At 35.3% G+C, this 23,435-nt stretch overlaps 1 protein-coding gene across 1 annotated transcript in view; it reads left to right on the forward strand.

Moving 5' to 3' along the window:
• The window catches only part of PSME4 (proteasome (prosome, macropain) activator subunit 4), a 100,173-nt gene that overhangs the window by 45,971 nt on the left and 30,767 nt on the right, over positions 1–23,435 (forward strand). The window contains exons 12-28 of the mRNA XM_010841697.1: positions 571–757; positions 1,517–1,606; positions 2,325–2,389; positions 2,742–2,892; positions 4,046–4,144; positions 4,369–4,438; positions 4,905–4,972; positions 5,576–5,791; positions 6,241–6,398; positions 7,638–7,733; positions 15,202–15,257; positions 16,137–16,193; positions 16,398–16,453; positions 16,549–16,647; positions 20,807–20,869; positions 21,145–21,240; positions 22,556–22,687. Coding sequence (XP_010839999.1) covers positions 571–757; positions 1,517–1,606; positions 2,325–2,389; positions 2,742–2,892; positions 4,046–4,144; positions 4,369–4,438; positions 4,905–4,972; positions 5,576–5,791; positions 6,241–6,398; positions 7,638–7,733; positions 15,202–15,257; positions 16,137–16,193; positions 16,398–16,453; positions 16,549–16,647; positions 20,807–20,869; positions 21,145–21,240; positions 22,556–22,687 — 1,759 coding nt within the window. The remainder of the gene's footprint in view (positions 1–570; positions 758–1,516; positions 1,607–2,324; positions 2,390–2,741; positions 2,893–4,045; positions 4,145–4,368; positions 4,439–4,904; positions 4,973–5,575; positions 5,792–6,240; positions 6,399–7,637; positions 7,734–15,201; positions 15,258–16,136; positions 16,194–16,397; positions 16,454–16,548; positions 16,648–20,806; positions 20,870–21,144; positions 21,241–22,555; positions 22,688–23,435) is intronic.

Here is a 23,435-nt window from a genome sequence, read left to right on the forward strand (position 1 = left end):
GTTCTTAGTTCTTAAATACTGACTTAGTGATCAAAGATTGCATCTGTCTTAGTCCCCCTGTTTTATTCACTCTACTGTTAAGAATATTCTCTTCTGTTTTTGAGAACTGATTTCCAACTTTAGAACACAATCCTTTTTTAAAGTATAAAATAGGAAACACTTGAACATTTTAGTAAGATTGTTTTTTCCTTTAAAAGGGAAGAGTGGAATAGTTGTGTGTTATTGCTGATTTCTAATAATCACTGATGATTAGATTAGATGCAGTCCTGTTGGAATGTGGGAACGGGTTAAGATGCTGAAAGAATACAGAAATCTACCAGCTAATATTATTTACACTGTGGAATCGGCATGAGGAACTGTGGTGAGATGTCAGGGAATTAGGGAAACATGTACCTTTCCTTTATTTCTGTGATTCTGTTAACCTTGAAAGCAAATGTTCACTCAGAATACTCTGCTAGTGGACAAACCTTTAATCCAAAATGCAGTTTATGAATTTAGTAAAATTGTTTAATGTGTTACATATGTTTATCTGTCATGGAAAATGTTTTTAATTCTGTTTTCAAACCGCAGAACATATCCTGCACTAGAGACTTTAACAGAACCCCACCAGCTCACAGCTACTCTAAGTTGTGTCATTGGAGTAGCCCGCAGTCTGGTGTCCGGGGGCAGGTGGTTTCCTGAAGGTCCAACACACATGCTACCTCTGCTGATGAGAGCGTTGCCGGGGGTGGACCCGAATGACTTCAGTAAATGCATGGTGAGCATGTTTGCTGTGTAAGTGTTAATTGTGTAAGTGGATATCCTGTTACTTTTTCTTCAGATATTCTTTAGAACACAGTAAAGTGTAAAATTTCTTAATGGTAGCAGAATTATACCTGTAGATGCCCAAGCTTATATCCGTGAACACTTAGTTGATCTGTATCAGGTCTTCCTTAGGTTAAGTCATTTCCCGTAACTTGAATGCATTTATGGTCATACAGTGTTTTAAACTTATTATAGATTTCCTCTTCTGTGTAAGCAGGTCCATTAAAAATGATAGCATATGATTATTTGTACTTCTCTTTGCACTGGTCACAAAGAGCATGATAAAAATTACTGGGTGTGAACTGCTAGATTCCCTTAATATACAAACCTGACTTACATATTGTTCATCTTCCCTCTTCCCTGGTCTCCAGCTTCTCCATTAGCATTTTCTATCTGCACTTAGTTAATATTACATTTTTGGTGGGAAGCCAAGTAACTTCTTAGTGACCAAAGGTCAGAGAACTTTGTGCTTAAATCTAATAAATAACTGTATGAAAATAAATTTAGTACAACTTAATTACTCAGTTAACAGCTAGTTAATTGTGAGGAACCTTAAAATGTTCGGTTCTAAGCAAAAAGCTTTCAGAAAAATTGTTGGTGGTATTTCCCTCAGAATAATTTCTTTGGCACTTGATAGTAGCTTATGGTATATGTGTACTTTGGAATTAGAACTCTGTGTAATTAATGTTTGCTCTTTTGCGTCTTTCCATAGATCACATTCCAGTTTATAGCAACATTTTCCACCCTGGTGCCTTTAGTAGATTGCTCATCTGTACTGCAGGAAAGGAATGACCTCACAGAAGTAAGGATGCTTTCTGCTTGTAAAAAGATTGGTCAGCTGAGTTCTAATTCCTACTATATATGAATAGTAATACTTGAAAGTTTAAAAGCAGCTTTGCAGAGGTGCTGACAAATTAAAATTACTGTTTTGTGACTAGAATGATATGAATGGAGGGCCAGGTCATCACTGGTAGGATAGTCTGCAGAGCACCCACCAAAGAGGGTGGGTGAAAATAGGCTATTCCAGTAAACAACTGAAATGAAACGGTGTATTTCAACTTTTTGTCTTGTTAAGCAAAAGGTGATGGCATTTTGTTTTTCCATTTTATGTTAGGAATAAATCTGTTGAGGAAATTGGCATCATTACTGTCTGTTTTTTTCAGAACTGTTTTCTTTGTGACATGTATGTTATTACCTTACTTTTGGCATTTAGATGGTTAGCTAGTGAGATAATCCTTTATACATGCACAAGCAGTTTGAAAACCGTTACTGATTTTTAAAATATGGCTGCCTGAACTTCTGTTTTTGGCCCTTACAAAATATGTTAATTACTACTTATTTTTGGTTCCTGGGAAGTAGATGAGTTATTCTAAGTTGATAGGGGAATTTGGTGCTGTTTCTCACAGTGCTCAGTGTAATAATGTAGTATTAGACATATTTTGTAGACTATAGTTGAGTTTTATTCTGGGGGAAAAAATGAAAGCCTATTTGAAAATTTTCTGCACATTGACATATTACAGGTAGAGCGAGAACTTTGTTCTGCCACAGCTGAATTTGAGGATTTCGTCTTACAGTTTATGGACAGGTAAGCAAGTACCTCAGATCTATTTAATATCTGATATTATCTTTTAAATATCTGATATTATCTTTTAAATCTTATAAATAGATCTATTTAATATCTGATAGATATTAAAAAATAACAATGTCCTGTCTCAGCAGACTTTAGCCTTGCTCTGCATTGCAACCTGTACTTAATTACTATGCAAGGGTGGTGCTTCTTCTGAGGTAACAAAGGGACAATTGATTTGTGAGCCATGTACAAATGAAATACCTATCATTTGCATTATCTTGACAATAGAGATTTATCTAATCAAATCAACCAAAAAAGTTAAGCCAGTTTTTAGTTGCTAAAATTTTATTTTCTTTGGGTTATTTAGATGCTTTGGACTCATAGAAAGTAGCACGTTGGAGCAAACAAGAGAAGAGACAGAGACTGAGAAAATGACTCACTTGGAGAGTTTGGTCGAATTAGGTCTGTCTTCTACGTTTAGTACAATCCTCACACAATGTTCCAAAGAAATATTTATGGTAAGAGTGCATTGCTGCAGAGAGCTAAATTCCAACTTGTATTTTTATTTGATGTTTTAAAAATTGAACTTCAGGTTACTTGTGTGCATATCACACCAGCTTCTCCTTCCTTTCCATCTGAAAATTTGAAAAAGATGAGGAATTCCTGGCAGTTGGATAGTTACGACTCCATGCTTCCGCTGCATGGAGCATGCGTTCAGTCCCCAGTGGGCAACTAAGATCCCACATGCTGTGTGGTATGGCCGAAATAATAACAATAAATATATGTTAAAAAAGGCATCTTCAAACAGAAACATAAAATTATGTATCCATCAGTTGATGAAAATGTAATGAGAGGCTTATGGGAACTTAATCCTGTGTTTCCGCTAAGAACTTTGGTTCAGTATTTGCTAATTCAGTGCCCACAGCAATTTTGTAGAGCATAACTACTACACATAACAAGAGTTGACTGTGAAGAAACTTTATATATTTTTATTCCTTTTACTTTGTTTCCATTTCTGTTTGTTCTTTCTCCATCTGAGATTATCATTATACAGTGTTTGTCCTTGTTAAAAGCTAAACTGCCTTACAGCTGCATGAGATGTTTACTAAGATTATGTTAGTATAAAGAAGTTAACATAAATAATCTCTTATTTAACCAGAGTCTTCTGAAAGGAGTTGTTTATAATTTTCAGCCTTGTCAATCCATGTCTAGAGCTAATTCCTTCATTCAGTAATTAAAATTATCTAATTGTAAAATTAAGTAGAATGCTTCACATCATTTAGAGGAGAGAGAAATACTTACAGTTTGTAGTTGTCAGAATAACAAACTAAATATTAGATACTCCTCAATATTCCCTCTGTTTTAAATTGATCAGCAAGATAATTAAATTGCATTTGCTTCCAGCAGCTTTAGTTTTGTGTTCAGCATTTCTATAGCAAATAAAATCTTGTGCCTCAAGTGTTTTGGTCACATTAGGGTCTTGTACAAAGGCTGTTCTATAGACCTGAATGTAATATTATTAAATCTTTATATATTCAGGTGGTTAAATTTTTCCTACTTGATTATTTTTTAGTATAGTCTGAGTAACATTTTCTTTCATGTTTAAAAAGATGTTTCATTTTTTAAAAAATGCTAGTTAGACATTTTCATTTTTACATTATCTTTTAATAGGTGGCCCTTCAGAAGGTTTTTAATTTTTCTATTTCACATATATTTGAAACAAGAGTCGCAGGACGCATGGTGGCAGACATGTGCCGTGCTGCAGTCAAGGTGAGTTGGGGTTTTTGGACCGATGAAGTAATGAATCAGTAGCCAGCAGTTTTATGTGGTTAATTATTTTAGACATGCTTGTCATTCTTAAAATACACATATTTCTTTCATACCTGCTTACAGCCCTTATTTGTCTCTGAAAATAGTGCTGGTGTGTACTTGTGACTGTTAAATATTTGTGCCTCTCAAAAAAAACTGACTTATACAAACAAATATGTTTTCAGTGCTGCCCAGAGGAATCTTTGAAGCTATTTGTTCCCCACTGCTGCGGTGTTATAACTCAGCTTACAATGAGTAAGTCTTAAGGTTATTATCTATATTTATGATTTTGGAACTTTTTCTTGGTGTCTACAACTCTACTGATGAAAACAGATTCTCTAAGCTGTGCGGTGTTTTAATTTTGCAGTTTGGGGTGAAATTGCTTAAAACAAGGTTATCATCCAGATTGACAGGTAGCTTAGAAATTTTACCCTATTAAATTAATGTTTTCATACATACAAGAACCATTCAGAGGTTGCCATAAAAATAAAAGGTATTTTGTGAGACGTGAAGGGGCAGGAGTCCTGGTTGGTGTGTTTATCTTTTGAAAATTGAGTTTCCACCTCCGCTGGAGCAGGCCCAGCTTAACAACGAAAGAATGAAAAGCTTCCTAAAACAGACTTTTCTCAGCTATTAGAAGTATTAAATATAAATATTTTTAAATGATGGATTTCATTGGATGTTGTTTTTTTCCCCACTGATACTATTTTGCTGTTTTTAGATGATGATGTGTTAAATGAAGAAGAGCTAGATAAGGAGTTACTATGGAATCTTCAACTTTTGTCTGAGGTATTGTAAATCTGTGGAATAAGAAAATATTTCTGTGAAAATGTTGAGTTGCTCTGAGGATGTATCCTCTGTTTTTGAAAAATTGACTTTCAAACATGTAAAGTTAGAAAGACTTGAATCTGACTACAAAAAGCAGATAATCCCATTTTCTTGTTTTGAAAGGAGTATGATAATGGTTGACTACTTCATGCCTAATGTTTTTTACTCTAATGTGGATAACTCATTAATTGAAAAGTTTATCAGATTTAGCATCTTCCCCTTCCCCGTATTTTAAATTTGGCCATCAATCAAACTTCAGTTTCCTGTACAATTTAGTTCAGGAACCAAAGAACAGAGTAATCCAATTAAGTTTTGTCTCTTCAGGGGGTACACTCTTGAAAAGGATGTTACTATGGCACTTAAGAGCCTAAACACAGAAAATGTGTTTTTGATGTTAAGAAAGATTCATTGTTAGAATATAATTAAAATGACAATCTTAAAATTAATTAAATCCATTTTAAGAAACATTGTCACTATTTTAGACAACTTTAGTAGCCAAACATAGACTTTAAATATTGATTCCTGATCTTCTAAACAGAGTATCTTCAAATGTTTTCTTCCTAGATTACTCGAGTGGATGGGAAGAAGTTGCTTCTTTATAGGGAGCAGCTTGTAAAGATTCTCCAAAGAACCCTACATTTAACCTGTAAGCAGGGTTACACTCTGTCTTGTAACCTTTTGCATCACCTTCTTCGTTCTACTACACTTATCTACCCTACCGAGTACTGCAGTGTGCCAGGCGGCTTTGACAAGCCTCCTTCTGAATACTTTCCTATCAAGGCAAGCATTTTCAATAATCTAGGATTCCAGAATATATTGGGTTATTTTTCTAAGGGATTCAAAGTGTGGGTTTTTCCCCTATTGTGTACAAATGTGTTGCTTTTTAAAAAAAAATTTCTTTATTTTTAACATAGATTACTAAAACTATAATTAAAATGTTTTAAACTTGAAAAGTGAGATGTAACTTGAGGGCAGAGTGCAATAATAGCCTCACAGAAACTTACTGTGACTGTTTCAGTAAACTCACATTTGAGTGGCTCTTCAGGGAGGCCTTTTTTAGGAATGATAATGAAGGAATCATGTGATGTCTAATGTTTTTTTGGTGTGCATTTGTTGCCTTAGGTTTGGTTTGCTTATACATTTTCTTTTAAGCCTTTGAAATTATGTGTGTGTTTCCCCCCTCCCCCCACCTCAGCTTCTCAAATTGCTGGTTAAATGCTGTCTTGTAGGACTGGGGTAAACCAGGGGACTTGTGGAATTTGGGAATCCAGTGGCATGTTCCTTCTTCTGAAGAGGTGGCTTTCGCCTTCTATCTGTTGGACTCTTTCCTTCAGCCTGAGCTCATCAAACTCCAGCGTTGTGGGGATGGAGAACTCGAAATGTCTAGGTTAGTTTTCCTTTATAATCAGTTAGTGGTGTATAGTTGTGGACTAAAACATTCTTTTCACACTTCTCCCTCTCTCTGTGGCATATCAGATGTATTCATTTTCAAGGTGTGTTTTGGATGCCTCCCATAAATGTGATTAGAAAATCATTTAAGATGGTTTATAGTTTAGCAACAGAAAGTTTCTCATAATTAAAGATCTGAAATAGGAAAGCTCGGAGTTTTTTCTAGTTTGCTTTTAGTGCCTTCTGCTTAGCATTTTCACTTGTGCATATTTTGGGAAGTGTGTATGAATATGCCTGCTTTGTAAGGAAATGCCTGTTTTTCTAGATTCACTGTAGCTTTTACTGGCTCATTTCTTTTTAGACATTCATATTTTGGTATTACTATTACCTAGAGAAATATCCCTGCGATTTTTTTTTTTTTCTGTCCCAAAGAGCTTTAACAACAAACAGTTATTTGAGACTGCTTTATATATAGTAAGAAAATTAGTATGTATCAAATAACAAGAGATTTTTAATAAGCAAATCCACTAGGAATGGGCTTGGAAGAGGAAGAAGTATAATTGACTTATGTCAGCTGTGTGTTACTCTGAACTGCTTTTGGAGTAAATGTTTACCTAGTCTGTTTTAAAATTTTGGCCTTGCTGTATGGCTTGTGGGATCTTAGTTCCCTGACCAGGAATTGAACCTGGGCCCTCAGCAGTGAAAGTGCTGTGTCCTAACCTGGACCGCCAGAGCAGTCCCTGTCTTAAGTCACTTCAGTCGTGTCTAACTCTGTGCAACCCCATGGACTGTAGCCCTCCAGGCTTCTCTGTCCGTGGGGATTCTTCAGGCAGGAATACTGGAGTGGCTTGCCATGCCCTATTTCATCCATTTTAAAAGATAGACTGTAGTAGGGAATCTTCTATAATAGTTTTCCCTTTTGTTAATGGTTGTGATCTTTGGATAAACAGGGAATTAGATTCAGAATTGCTTCACAAAGGGCAAGCAGTTGTTGTTACTTGTGATTATTTAGATTATTTAAATGTAAGTAGGTCTGATATTATCAGTAAATATCTGTTGAATTATCTTGTACTATTAAGTGGGTAAACTGAAAATGTTCATCATTTTTATGGCTTAATTTTGTATATTCCCACTTGATAAAAAAGTTCTTGTACTTCACCTTAGACTCTGCAAGGCTTTTTGTTAAATAGAGATTTGGAGTCTTCTCAAATATGAAAATGGTTTTTATTTCTTCTAGAGATGATGTTCTGCAGAGTCTGACTATAGTCCACAACTGTTTAATTGGCTCAGGAAACCTCCTACCTCCATTGAAAGGAGAGCCGGTTACTAACTTGTAAGTAAAGATAACTATTTTATATATTTTGCTGTTTTGCCATTTGGCATATATTTTAAGACTTAGTCACATAATGAGTCACTGGTTCTGTTATTGGTTTGTTTCTGTATAACTTTAACCTTTTTGTCAATGTTAGGCTAAAAATAACTGAGCACAGTTTAGGTCTATAAACTTTAGGGCTTTATTCAGGTTTTGCATATGGTACTAGGATCAAATAACTTCTAGTGATAATCAGTTATAAAATATCAACTTACAGCTATTAAGTCTGTTAGGTTACTGAGTTAATTGAGATAAATTCTTTTTTAAAAGAAAGAAAAGCACTTTTTTTTTTGTCTACCACTGGTAAGGATTTTGTAGCAAAAAACCTGGGGTAGTTTATTTTTAATAACAATTTGTTCTCTGTTTTTCATGGATGTTGAACCTTTGAGACCCACCAAGTTGCTTTTATTAATTTAAGTGCTTTTCAGAGTATTATTTTGAATGAATGCCTTGATTTAGCCCATTGTCAGTACTACCATTTAAGTTGAAAAAATTAAAATGAAATCAGCAATATCCAACTTGTAGGTCACTTACCAAGTATGTAGATGCTAGTCTCAGCATCCCATCTTAGATCATTTTCTCTGAACTCCAATATCTTATTGCTGAGAAAGTTACTGAAAATCACACAAAAATAAGGAAGGAACCCTTGCCCTCTGAGAAGAACACAAGGGGAGAATCATTTGTTGATTTTGCAACAAGAATCTTAAGCTTCAAGGAGGGGTTTTAAAATGGCTTGCTTGTCTTTCTGTTTCCTACATAATTAGTCATTTGGAGTCATACTTTATTCATAATTCCCACTTATTTCACTTATCTAAAAACTGTTTCTAGGTACTGAACTTTTTAAATTACTCATTAGATTTAAGAGGGAGAAGGAGGGTCATTTCAGGTAAGGAAATCAATTTTAAGTTTGTCTAGAAATTTACTGAATTCTTTTAAAGAACTTTTGTTTTTTATCAAGCTTTATAGTTTGATATAAGAGCAACTTTACCAAAATTCACTTTTTCAAGAGATTCTAAACACTGTTTTAAAGTGAGAGACCTACAGAAATGGTTTTGATTTTCCTGATGCTCTTTAACAATATATAATATAGTGAGAACATAACTTAGGCTAAGGCGTACCAAAAAGCTGCTTCACACATCAATTGATTATATCAGTAAACTTAGTTCTGCTTAAACATGTGGAGAAGGGTGGTCCTTTAATTCAATAGTTTGTCAAAGAACAAAGGCATGTACCTTTTGTGTATGTAATTAGAGGACTCTTTAGTATTGAATGATGATTAGGATACATTTCTGAAGGGTCAGCTCAAGAGACTTCGAGTTTTCGGTTGAAGTCCATATCAGCATAGAGCCAAGTGCTCTATGTTAGTAAAAGGAAGCAAAGTCTTTATCCTCTCCGACTAATGTGCGTCAGGACAAAAGTTCCATATATTTGGTTATTACAAAGCTAGTTAGATTTGTATATAATGAAATGCATTTTCAATAAGGACAACAGTGCCTAATTATAAAAAGTGTATTAAGACCCCCTTTACTGTACATTATAAGCTATAAAATTGACACAAGTATCCCTTTATAGGTTTTTTTTCCAGGAAAGATAATTTAGACTTAAAAGTGTGGTGTTTAGGGACTTCCCAGATGATCCAGGGGTTAAGAATCTGCCTTCCAATTAAGGGGACGTGGGATCCATCCTTGGCTGGGGAACCGAGATCACGCTTGCCACGGGGCTGCAGAACCCATGTTTCTTACCTAGAGAGCCTTCACGCCGCACCCAAGAGCTCTTGTGCCATAACTAAGACCCAACACAACCATGAATAAATAAATAAATATTTGTTCAACATGTTGTATTTTAGAATTTTCACTTAGAGTAAAAATTTAACGTAATAAAATATAATGAAGTAATACAAAATTATGTTAATATAAATATGTTTATATATATTTTAATGTTTTGATTTTAAATATAAAATGTTTTCTTGTATATTTAATAGCACATAGTAATGAAATAAAATATAAAACAAGGAAAACTTCAGTCATTTTAATCCTTGAACGATACACATATTTAGGGTTCTTTGTAGTTACATACCCTACTCAGGGTCATGATTATACAAAGGACAGTCAGAGATGAATGAGCATTTCTTTGCCTTTGAATTGTAAGAAAAGAGAGTTTGTAAAGTCTTCCCTGGGCTTGAATTAGTTTGTAACAGAATTCTTTTTTTTTTAAACCAACTTCTAACTGGGATCACCTTCGTCTGAAATTTTAATTTATTTTGGCAATGTGTGAGTTTTTACATTGACTTTATATAACATTTCACCTTTTTTTTGCAGATAGTAAGATAGTTTTCACCAAAGTATAATAAAACAAAGTTGGCCTTTTAAATTTCTAAAACGCTTATCGTAGTACAGTCAATAATTATTAAAATCTCTTCAGTGTAAATTGATTTGAAAGAGCCAATCAAATAGTGTCAGTTGATGGTGCATTGTTGTGATGGTAAATCATACTGCCTAGTGTGAAGGAAGAAGATCTGCAGCATAATTCTTGGAGATGATCAGTAGCAGGTCAGTTGGAAACTAGGAGATGAAAAGAACTCTCTGTTTTGGACATGAGTTACTCCAAAGGAGATAGAATAAAATGTACCTAGTTGGGGAGAAAAGGAAACACGTAACGGTGACCAGTGCTTTAGTGTAATGCCTGAGATGTCTGAGGAAGTCACTCCTGTTAATGTCAAGAGTGACTGTGGTAATTGGCTGTGCTATTGTAGGACATAATGCATTTTCTGAAATACCAGACCAATTTTTGGAAGCACCTAGCAGCTCAGTTCTTTTTTAAAAAAAATTAACCTTACATTTTTTTTTTTTCACATAAATCTCAGGTAAAATATTCTAGCTGCTTTAATTATTTTTTGTCAGATCACTTATTATTAAGTTTGTCTTGCACATGTATTAGTAGTATTAGTCTGCTGGCAAATAAAAAACCATGAGTTTAGTTCTGAATTTTCCTGTAAGGAACTCTTAGTTCCTGATAAAGTATATGGGATGGTCTCAAAACCCCATTGTTGAGGGAAATAGCTACCACATGTGAAAAACAATTTTCTGTGCTGTGTAATTATAGAGACTGAAAAAAAAAAAATGAAAAGCTTAGATGAGATGAGTTGATTGTCCTAAGTATTAATTACATACCTAATGGTATCTCCATTGTACTTTTTGGCCTTTTGCATTATAAGGTTACTAAGTATCTTGTACATACTATAAATTTTACTGTTTCAAAGGATGGATGAAATAAGGGCCTTTGAGGGTAATTAAGAGTAAATTATTTTAGTTCAGTGTGAAATTTTAACAGTTTTGTCAGATACCAAGGTTACTGAATTAATCTTAAAATGTGACCTCTCTATTTTGCTCTTGGAACCTTTAGTTAATGATGTCATAGAAATACCTGTGATATAATTTATACTCATAGTTCTGCCTTTAAAGGTGTGGAAATTGGATTATGTCTTTTCAGGGTCATATAGGAATTTTGGATACTTGCCTTTAATCCTCAAATCGTCATTAATTTCTCCTTTTGCAGTCCATTCTTTTAGACTCTTTTAGGTCTAACCAGCTATCGCAGGACGCAAAAAACTAACATCTGTAAAAACAGGGTTACTCAAGGTAGAGGAGTCATCATTTTTCATCTCAAATATTTCTTCTTTACTTTGTGCCCCCTTTTCTCTGATAGATCTGTTAAGTCATTCTTAGTTAAATCATTCTTAGGATCTCAGCTTTTACTAACTTTTTACTGGAAAGAAAAAAATTCATACTTAAGGTCTAAGAGTTGAGACCATTTCATGAATATGTGAAAGGATGTGTTGTTATGCGCTGAGGGGCAGGGCTAGCTAACCTCTCTTGGCACCTCCAGGAAACTACCCAGCTCTGCTGGGGGAGCTGCACACAGAAAAGGAAACAGTTACTACTCCACGGTGAGTAACCCTGTTTTCTCCTTATTTCACCTTCTGACTGTTTTCATTGATTTTTAAAAATTTGTGTGTCAGACATGGAAGTAGTTCTTAGGCTCCGAGTTCATTTTAAACCTAGCGGTATGTAAGGTTCTCTTTACTTGGCAAACCGTTTCACATGGTAGAGCCAGAGCCAGCCTTTCATTTGTGTTTATAGCTATTGCCGGTGCCCAGGATTGAACAGGATAACAGAACACAGAAATAGGTCAGTTGTCTGTTGTGAAACGCTTGTTACCTTGAGGGGAAAAAAAAGATCTGTTAGGGGCTTGGCTTTTATACCTTTTATGTTTGTTTTCATTTGGGAGGGGAGGGATTTGGGGAAGGGTAAGCTGTTCTTCCACTTACAGACAGGAAGAATTATTGTTTGCAGTTGTTCTGTGACAGTTCAGCTAGCTTCCATTTGCGTATTTGATTTGTATTGTATATTTTGTTTTTATGTTATTGGTCATTTCTTCCTTTTTCATCATCCTTTCTTTCCCACCAGTGATTATTTTGATAGTTCTACTCTAATCAGATCTAAAGATTGTCATCCTGTGGTACAAATAACATCGTTGTAGAAAACTTTGTTTTTTAAGTGGTGCAAATGTTAAACACATTTTGTTACAAATTAGGTGGCTTGGTGGTACTGTGTAGTTGCTGTGAACCTGATTTAACTTGATTATTATTGTATAGTTAATATTATTTATAATACGCTGTGTTGAGTTTGTCAGAATTTTATTTTTATATTACTGTTTGTAAAAATGAACCAATGAATGAGTAGAATGAATTTCACTTGAGGTGGAGGAGTCATGGTATTTGATTTAAATTATATGTATTGTTACTACAGTATTTAGTCAGAATGCAGATCTATAATTGTTGATGGCAGTTTAAATCTACTTGGCAAAGATTATGTACATAACTAAAAGTTACAAGAGCAGTTTTAAGTATGGGAGAGTACAGCCCAGCACACATAGACTTAAAATGTAGTAGCCACAAAGAGATACGAGTCTTATGAGTAATGGAGAGAGATTTCTTTTAGAAAATTCTTCTTTTAAAGAAAGATCAGAAGAAATATTTAATATAAATATTTGTACTGAGAAACATTCAGTGTCAAAGTTGTCAGTACAGTTTAATTAATTTGTTAAATAAGAGATCAATTAAAGCTGAATCTTAGATAAATAAGCATAAAAGAAACTTGAGATGGATAAAAACAGATAAAGCTGAAATATATGTCTAAACAGATGCCTTCTATGCACTTGAGATATGTAAGATGTGTTTTAATTCAGGTTTTAAAAGTAAAAGCTGAAGCCATTTTAATTTAAATAAACTACTTAAATATTTTAAAATCCCATACAGGTTGATATGTTTTTAAATAATTGTTTAATAAGTGATAGTATTTTTTCAATTTTCTGATAGGGAAACAGTTCAGAGTGACACATGGATTTTTACAATTAGCATTGGGACCCTTAGATGAGACTTGTTTTTAAATGTGGTTACAGTATAATTCGGAGAAGGCAATGGCAACCCACTCTAGTACTCTTGCCTTGAAAATCCTATGGACAGAGGAGCCTGGTAGGTTGTAGTCCAGGGGGTTGCGAAGAGTCGGACACGACTGAGCTACTTCACTTTCACTATGCACGTTCATGCATTGAAGAAGAAAATAGCAACCCACTCCAGTGTTCTTGACTGGAGAATCCCAGGGACGGGGGAGCCTGGTGGGCTGCCGTCTATGGGGTCGCACAGAGTCGGACACGACTGAAGCGACTTAGCAGCAGCAGTCTAATTGGCAGTAGTAGAATCAGAAAGGCATATTAAAAAAATATTTCAGATTCCTAACTGATAGCCTTTTGTTTGGTTGTGTGTTTGATACAGTACAAAAATTTTCAGGATAGTTTATTATAGAGATTGCTTTTTAAAAACTCATTTGTTAAGAGTAGTTTTGTGACAATAATTAGAATGCATGCTTGGTTCAATATTATGTGGTACTAGGCATGGGGTGGGCAAGGTACAGTTGTATTACGTTTATTAGCAGCAAGGAGGAGACCTGTGTTCTCCTGTGATAGCTTGTGACAAGTACTTCCCTTGCTCTGTGGGGTTGGGGATTAACAGTTTTATGCCTAATGCTTGTTATTCTTTGAGCACAGCCTTTTCTCTTTCTTGGTGAAATCTAATTTCAGTAAAGATATTGAACTCCCCTTGAAGTTCACTGTGAAAGAATCTGATCTTATTTTTTACTGACTAGACTCTATGCATATATATTTTTCAATCATACACATTTTTACAGAATGTTCAAGTTTGCACGCTGTTGCCAAAAGCTGAAACTTTATGGAGTGAAAACAAGATTTTAAGAAGAATTTGAATTTGAACTTGAAATTCTCTGAAAAGCAAATTAACATTTTATATTAAGAAATATTATCATTCTTTGTTTATATTCTGTAGATTTAGTTTTGAAACTTGAGACAGTACTATTGCCGTCCTAGGCACTACATCATAGCAAGGAACATAGTTAAATAATTGGGTTTTAGTAATCTTAATGTTATTTACCCATTTAGATAAATCCCAGAATCCATAGCAACCAATTATTAGGATAGAGATAACTTAGCTCAACTTAAAAAAAAAAAAAAATACAGTATCGGCGGGGGGTGTTGATTTAAAAATAGTGTTTTTCTTCTTTACAAGTAGTAGTTCATGAATTACAAGCAATAATTATAAAACCTCTATTTATCACTAATTAGGCCTATATAGGATATGCTTGTCTCATATTTCCTTGGCAATTTGCTCCTTTCTTCCTTTTCCTAGAAAGTATTAAAATCTTTGTTTATAAAAAGTTATTGAATTGAATCATATTTTGAAATAAAATGTTTTTCATTAAAGAAAATTTATATTTCAGATATAAAAATTCATATTCCCCAGTAGAATCTGTCCTTAGGTACCTAAAATGTGACTTTGAATGTAGTATTTTTACATCTGAACATCTTCAGAAGTAGTGATATTTTATTGCAGATGTTAGGAGAGATCACTTTAGCTGGTTGTAAGAGGAAGAGTAATGATTATCTAAAGAAGCTTGTCTGCTGTATATTTTACAGTAAAATTTGATGGTGATTTTTTTGGTGTTTATTTTAACCATTATTATAACATTGAAAGTTTACTTTTTCTTGTATAAATGTTTATCATCAGTCTTAAGCTTTTACACTTGTATATTGAATATCAGTGTTATGTTCATTTGGGCAGTGAATCCCCCCAAAAGTCATTATATTTAATTAACATTTTTTTGAAGATGAATAATACTGTACTTACTGAAACAGATAGACCATTAGTCTTCAGAAGGCTAGAGTAAAGAATTGAAGTGTTGAAGATGAGAGATCTGTGTTAAAGATGATCATCTAAACATTCTAGCAATGACATTTTTCCCTTTAAACCTCCTTTTTGGTATTGTTAATAAATACAGGCATTCTTGTCTTTATACAGGGTACCAAGTATGGTGTCTTTGGAAGAGACAAAGTTATATACTGGACTTGAATATGGTATGTGAATCCTAATCTGAGTAAATCTGTGTGGATTATTTTTATCAGTTACTTAAGATGGGATAATTCTGTAGTTACAACTTTTCTAGTCTCTCTGTAAAATGAATATTAATTACACAATATTATCTTTGCTTTTTCTGGAGAAAGTGGGAAATTATTATATAAAGAATAGCCATTAAAGGATAGATGCTTTCTATGTGCAAAGGGAGACTTCCATATATTGTAATGCTCACTTATGGTTAGAATTGTTATTTTATACTTGAGCTAAACCCTTATATATTCGATTTATGCAAAACATTTAGCATTAATTTAATGTTCTGAATCTAACATTAATAAATTTAACACTTCCTTATTGCTGGATTAACATTGGAGTTCATTGCATATATTAATTAATTAAATGTAATTTTTGTTTGTTTGATTTGGGTCACCACAGCTGATTAAAGAATCTTATGCATTTTTGGTCCGTAATTAGTGACTAGAGCCTCTGAAATATTGGCAGAGACAGTTTTGTCTCCCTCCTCCTTGCCTGCCTAATAATAAAGGTTTATAAGCAGGTTCTTATAACTGTGCAGGTTTTAAAAGATATTCTGTATCATGCCAAGCTACTAACCAACTGTGATAAAGACAGACCCATTTAAAAAAAAAATTTTTATTGGAGATATAGTTGTAATTAATTTACAGTGTTGTATTAATTGGAAGTGTACAGCAAAGTGAATCTGTTACACATATGTATCTACTTTTTTTAGATTCTTTTCCATGACCCATTTATTTTCTTCCTGGATACATTATCTCTTCTTGACATAACTGTTAGTATAAACTTGAAAGCTCTGGGCTGCATTCAGTGTGTGTAAAATGCCTTTTCTCATTTTTTAAAAATAGATCTATCCAGAGAGAACTACCGAGAAACAATTGCTAGGGTCATAAGGAAACTTCTTAGTAAGTACATACATGTATTTATTTTTTTTTACTAAGTATTTAGAAATTTTGTAGCATATGTGCTTTTACTTAACCATTTAAAAATTATAAATGGTGAGAATATCAGGTGGTGGGTTTTTTTTTTCCCCCGTTCTTTTTTAGTATATCAGGAGTCCTATGGTAATTTAAAATATTTTAACAAAAATTCTTTTTCTCCTATTATAGACCACATACTTAATAATTCAGAAGATGATACCAAGTCCTTATTTCTTATCATAAAGGTACAATTGTTATTTACACAGTTGCATGGTTATTAATATGACCAGATTTGATGTGACAACTCATTAAATATAAAATCTGAAATTGTTTGGCACAGATTATTGGAGACCTTTTGCAGTTCCAAGGATCTCACAAGCATGAATTTGACTCTCGTTGGAAAAGCTTTAACCTAGTAAAGAAATCAATGGAAAATCGGGTCAGTATTTTCACTTAAAACTCAGAATTTATTTTAAAGGTATATAATACTGATATAACCACCTAATTTAGCATTTGTTCAGCATACAGAGGAAGTTTCCCTGTAAGTAAAAATAGTAGATTTTCAAATACTATATCCTGGTATAATCAAAAGGATCCTGGAAATAAATATACTTTACTGAAACCTCTTCTGTCAGTTTCCGTGCTAGTCTCCGAACTCTCAATGGCAATTTGGAGTATGATAACTTGGCAACTGCATTCTCACTATCATATAAGAACCTAAAGGGATGAAAAGTAGGAATTGTCCATAGGCATGAATTTAAAGCATTGTGTTTTATTTAATCTTAATTGGTTCTCCAGGAGAGATCAATATAAGATTTCCTGGAAGCACGGAAGAAAGAATAACTTAAATCAACCATTTGATGATCATAGCACAGTTCTTCATTGGGAGACTTTTTTTGGAAATTGAGACTGTAAAGGTTTACGAGTTTGTTGTTTAGGCATGGGGTACTTCTTATTTTAAACAAAGAGATTGACATGGGGAAAGGCAGGGAGATGTACCAACATGGCATGCCTTAGGGAACACTAGTTGTAGAAGAGTGGCAGGAGGTAAACTAGGTCAGTTCTAGTTTTGTCCCAAGAATGTGCTCCAGTTTTACATTCAGCAGTGGGGAAGTCATTAAAAGTTCTTGAGTAGATCTGATGTGAATATTGAAAGGATCAATATTAAATTCAGTGGATTTTAAAAAGCTCTGCCACTGCTGTAAGAATAAGCAGTAGGCAAACAAGCCTGGAAGTCAAGAGGCTTTAGTAATAGTTCAGATGGGAAAGCATAGCCTGTGCTAGGGTGGAGTTAAGGGGACTTGAAAATTAAAGAATTGGCAGGGGCTTTATAACCAATCAGTATCACAGTAATCCAAGCCTATGCCCCAACCAGTAATGCTGAAGAAGCTGAAGTTGAATGGTTCTGTGAAGACCTACAAGACCTTTTAGAACTAACACCCAAAAAAGATGTCCTTTTCATTATAGGGGACTGGAATGCAAAAGTAGGAAGTCAAGAAACACCTGGAGTAACAGGCAAATTTGGCCTTGGAATACGGAATGAAGCAGGGCAAAGACTAATAGAGTTTTGCCAAGAAAACGCACTGGTCATAGCAAACACCCCCTTCCAACAACACAAGAGAAGACTACACATGGACATCACCAGATGGTCAACACCAAAATCAGATTGATTATGTTCTTCGCAGCCAAAGATGGAAAAGCTCTATATAGTCAACAAAAACAAGACCGGGAGCTGACTGTGGCTCAGATCATGAACTCCTTATTGCCAAATTCAGACTGAAATTGAAGAAAGTAGGGAAAACCACTAGACCATTCAGATATGACCTGAATCAAATCCCTTATGATTATACAGTGGAAGTGAGAAATAGATTTAAGGGCCTAGATCTGACAGATAGAGTGCCTGATGAACTATGGACGGAGGTTCATGACATTGTACAGGAGACAGGGATCAAGACCATCCCCATGGAAAAGAAATGCAAAAAAGCAAAATCGCTGTCTAGGGAGGCCTTACAAATAGCTGTGAAAAGAAGAGAAGCAAAAAGCAAAGGAGAAAAGGAAAGATATAAACATCTGAATGCAGAGTTCCAAAGAATAGCAAGGAGAGGTAAGAAAGCCTTCTTCAGCCATCAATGCAAAGAAATAGAGGAAAACAACAGAATGGGAAAGACTAGAGATCTCATCAAGAAAATTAGAGATACCAAGGGAACATTTCATGCAAAGATGGGCTCGATAAAGGACAGAAATGGTATGGACCTAACAGAAGCAGAAGATATTAAGAAGAGGTGGCAAGAATACACAGAAGAACTGTACAAAAAAGATCTTCACAACCAAGATAATCACAGTGTGATCACTGACCTAGAGCCAGACATCCTGGAATGTGAAGTCAAGTGGGCCTTAGAAAGCATCACTACGCTGGTGCACTGGGATGACTCAGAAGGATGGGATGGGGAGCGAGGTGGGAGGGGCATTCAGGATTGGGAACACGTGTACACCCGTGGTGGATTCATGTTGATGTATGGCAAAACCAATACAATATTGTAGAGTAATTAGCCTATAATTAAAATAAATAAATTTAAATTAAAGAAAAAGCATCACTACGAACAAAGCTAGTGGAGGTGATGGAATTCCAGTTGAGCTATTTCAAATCCTGAAAGATGATACTGTGAAAGTGCTGCACTCAATATGCCAGCAAATTTAGAAAACTAAGCAGTGGCCACAGGACTGGAAAAGGTCAGTTTTCATTCCAGTCCCAAGGAAAGGCAATGCCAAAGATGCTCAAACTACTGCACAATTGCACTCATCTCACACGCTAGTAAAGTAATGCTGAAAATTCTCCAAGCCAGGCTTCAGCAACACGTGAACCATGAAATTCCAGATATTCAAGCTGGTTTTAGAAAAGGCAGAGGAACCAGAGATCAAATTGCCAATATCCACTGGATCATGGAAAAAGGAAGAGAGTTCCAGAAAAACATCTATTTCTGCTTTATTGACTATGCCAAAGGCTTTGACTGTGTGGATCAGAATAAACTGTGGGAAATTGTGAACGAGATGGAAATATCAGACCACCTGACCTGCCTCTTGAGAAACCTGTATGCTGGTCAGGAAGCAACAGTTAGAACAGGACATGGAACAACAGACTGGTTCCAAATAGGAAAAGGAATACGTCAAAGCTGTATATTGTCACCTGGCCTATTTAACTTATATGCAGAGTACATCATGAGAAACGCTGGGCTGGAAAAAGCACAAGCTGGAATCAAGATTGCTGAGAGAAATATCAATAACCTCAGATACGCAGATGACACCACCCTTATGGCAGAAAGTGAAGAGGAACTAAAAAGCCTCTTGATGAAAGTGAAAGAGGAGAGTGAAAAAGTTGGCTTAAAGCTCAACATTCAGAAAATGAAGATCATGGTATCTGGTCCCATCACTTCATGGGAAATAGATGGGGAAACAGTGGAAACAGTGTCAGACTTTATTTTTCTGGGCTCCAAAATCACTGCAGATGGTGACTACAGCCGTGAAATTAAAAGACGCTTACTCCTTGGAGGAAAAGTTATGACCAACCTAGATAGCATATTGAAAAGCAGAGACATCACTTTGCCAACAAAGGTCCATCTAGTCAAGGCTATGGTTTTTCCTGTGGTCATGTATGGATGTGAGAGTTGGACTGTGAAGAAAGCTGAGTGCCAAAGAATTGATGCTTTTGAACTGTGGTGTTGGAGAAGACTCTTGAGAGTCCCTCGGACTGCAAGGAGATCCAACCAGTCCATTCTGAAGGAGATCAGTCCTGGGATTTCATTGGAAGGAATGATGCTAAAGCTGAAAAGTCCAGTACTTTGGCCACCTCATGTGAAGAGTTGACTCATTGGAAAAGACTCTGATGCTGGGAGGGATTGAGGGCAGGAGGAGAAGGGGACAACAGAGGATGAGATGGCTGGATGGCATCACCGGCTCGATGGACATGAGTCTGAGTGAACTCTGGGAGTTGGTGATGGACAGGGAGGCCTGGCGTGCTGCAATTTATGGGGTCGCAAAGAGTTGGACACAACTGAGCGACTGAACTGAACTGAACTAATAACCAATGAGATAAAGAGGAATCTGGGTTCCAGACTTCTTCCTTTAGTGACTGGGTAGAAGATTGAGGGTAGGGGAAAATTTTAAAGATAATTTTTACAAAAGTAAAGGATGTTATATTCCGTAGTAAACATATACAATTACCCAGAAAGGCTATTTATAAATGTAATAGAGTCAACTTTTTTTAGGGGCTGGTGTTGTATTTATAGTATTAGTATTGTATTTGGGTGAATAAAGACCAGCTGCACTGCTCTCCCACACATGGATTTGTTAATAAATCATCAGAAAAAGTGAGTGTTGGATGAGCTATTTAAAGGGAATATTCCTATAATTAGCCATAAAATTAATAATATATTTTTAAATATGTCTCATATTATTTTAGTATAAGTGAAATACCTACAAAATACTGCCCACAAGCCCTTCCTGTACCTTCTTTGAGCTAATTTTTTGTTAAGGGATTCAGAGGACCCCATTGTTGAGGCATTCATGGAAGATGTTGAAGTGTTTGCTGCTCTTTTTTTCAGCTCCATGGGAAAAAACAACATATCAGAGCACTATTGATTGACAGAGTAATGTTGCAGCATGAGGTAAATAGCTTTTTCAAATCAAGATACCTTTTGCGGGGAGGGGCATGCCTTGCATGCGGCTTGTGAGACCTCAGTTTACCAGCTAGGGATTCAACCTGAGCCACAGCAGTGAAAACCTGGAATGCTAACCACTAGGCCACCAAGGAACTCACCATGATGACTTTTTTTAAATGACAGTTTTTTCAGATACATATTTAATTATTGGTGTTATGTCATAATTAAATGAACTTTTACTAAAAACTCTGAGATTTGATTTACACTGGTCTCTTTTTTAGCTGCGAACACTAACTGTTGAGGGTTGCGAATACAAAAAGATACATCAAGAGATGATTAGAGATCTTCTTCGTTTATCTACAAGTTCATACAGTCAGGTAAGGCTAGTCCACACACTCTGGGCCTGTCCCCCTCTTACCCATTTTGTAACACTCCATCTAAAGTATCCCCATTTTAAGGAAGGGATAGTTAGGGAGTTTGGGAATGTCATGTGTACACTGCTGTGTTTAAAATGGGTAACCAACAAGGACCTACTGTAAAAGACGTGGAACTCTGCTCAGTGTTAGGTGGCAGAACGGATGGGAGGGAAGTTTTGGAGGGGAATGGATACATGTACGTGTATGGCTGAGTGCCTTTGCTGTCTACCTAAAACTGTCACAACACTGTTAATCAGCTACACTCTAATATAGAATAAAAAGTTTTTTTAAAAAATTAAGTATCCCCATTTTAACAAGGGGATTTAAATAATTTATTAGCACCAGAAGTTTGTTTTAAATTACAAATATATTCAAATTTGTTTTGCTTCTCTTTTTAGAATAACATTTATTTTTGCTGTTTATAATTGCTTCTCAAATTTTTTTTTGAAAAATATAACTAAAGTAGATAATGCTAATGTAGCTAGTGGAATGTTGATACCACTTAAATCATATTATGAATACCAGCCTTTGAAGACCATATAATTCTTCCATGCCATTATGCCCGAGTTTAGGAAGCTGATACCATGTGAATTGTGGGGTGCATCCTTTTAGGTAGCATAGGACCAAAAATTCATAAGAGATTTATAAATAGCCAGTGAGTCTGTAAATTAGGAAACCAGTCTAACCCAGAGATTTTGCCCGAAGTATTATTTTTAAAAGTTTGAAAAATGTACAGTGTATTGCTTTTTACTATAATGAGCTGTTGTTCATTACATTTAGTAATGTAATTTAGTTCATTTAGTTCATGGGTTATGAATTTATACTGAATCTTTTGTTTGGGTTCAAAATATGTGGCCTATACCTAAGGTTTGCATTAAAAAGTTTAAGTTGTTTTGTGTTTTGGAAAGTCTTTGATTTTGCTCATGTAGACACAAAAGACAGTCTGACTTTTCTCATTAAGAATAACTCAGAATAAAAAGTTTAATAGTCTGCTGATTATGTTACTGAACAAATGCATATCAGTTCCATTCAGTCTCTCTTTTACCAAAAATGATTGAATGAGTGTAACTTAAACTTTGGATGTAGTTGGTGGTACTTTGCTTTCCTTCTGATAAAAAGATGATTATTTACTCATTTTTGTTATGTGCTTTGGTATATTTTTCTGTTATTACAACAGCATGTAAATTACTACTGCTTTGTTTTAAACATTCATATGGAATTTTTTTTGTCGTTTTTCTGCCATTTAATAAGCGTCTGTTCATTACTCTTTCTTTAGGTCAGAAATAAGGCCCAGCAAACATTTTTTGCTGCCTTGGGAGCGTATAACTTCTGTTGCAGAGATATCATTCCCTTGGTTTTGGGGTTCTTACGACCTGATAGACAAGATGTCACTCAACAGCAGTTCAAGGTACAGTGTTTTTGTTTTTACTGCAAAATTTTTCAGCTGTGGAGAAAAGTTGAAAGAATTTCACAGTGATGGAATTGCTGACCCCCAAGGCAGGTATCTAATTCAAGACGGATATAGACAGTCTAACTCACTGGGTGATATGTTGTTGAGAGCAGTTTAAATGGACAAAATCAGACAGGTCAAGTAAGATTAAAACTGGAAACTGTGAAATCAGTAAAATCGAAGTTACAGTGACCTTATAAGAACCTTAAAGAGGATTAGAGTCCAAGGTGGTTAAGAAGCCAGATTGGAATTGTGAATGTTCAGGAAATAAAATGATTTGATCCTAATGTCTCTTTTTATTAAAACGCATGCATACTTAGTCACGTCTAACTCTTTGCGACCGTATAGAGTGTAATCCGCTAGGCTCCTCTGTCCATGGTATTTCTCAGGCAAGAATATTTAGAGTGGGTTGCCATTTCCTCCTCAAGGGAATCTTCCCAACCCAGGGATTGAACCTGCATCTCCTGTGTATCCAGCATTGCAGGCAGTCTTTGCTCGCTGAGCCTTTGAGGACATCCTCACTAAAATAGGGTACCTTAAAAAGAGGAATCTACTGTCATCAGAATCATTTTGATTAATTGAACTCCTATTTGTTGTTGTTCAGTCACTCAGTTGTGTCTGACTGTGACGCCACGAACTGCAGCACGCAGGCTTCCCTGTCCTTCACCTTCTCCCAGAGCTTCTCATGCTCATGTCCTTTGAGTCA

Source organism: Bison bison, unplaced genomic scaffold (assembly GCF_000754665.1).
Source record: "Bison bison bison isolate TAMUID 2011002044 unplaced genomic scaffold, Bison_UMD1.0 scf7180017864166, whole genome shotgun sequence".
NCBI classification, from domain to species: Eukaryota; Metazoa; Chordata; class Mammalia; order Artiodactyla; family Bovidae; genus Bison; species Bison bison.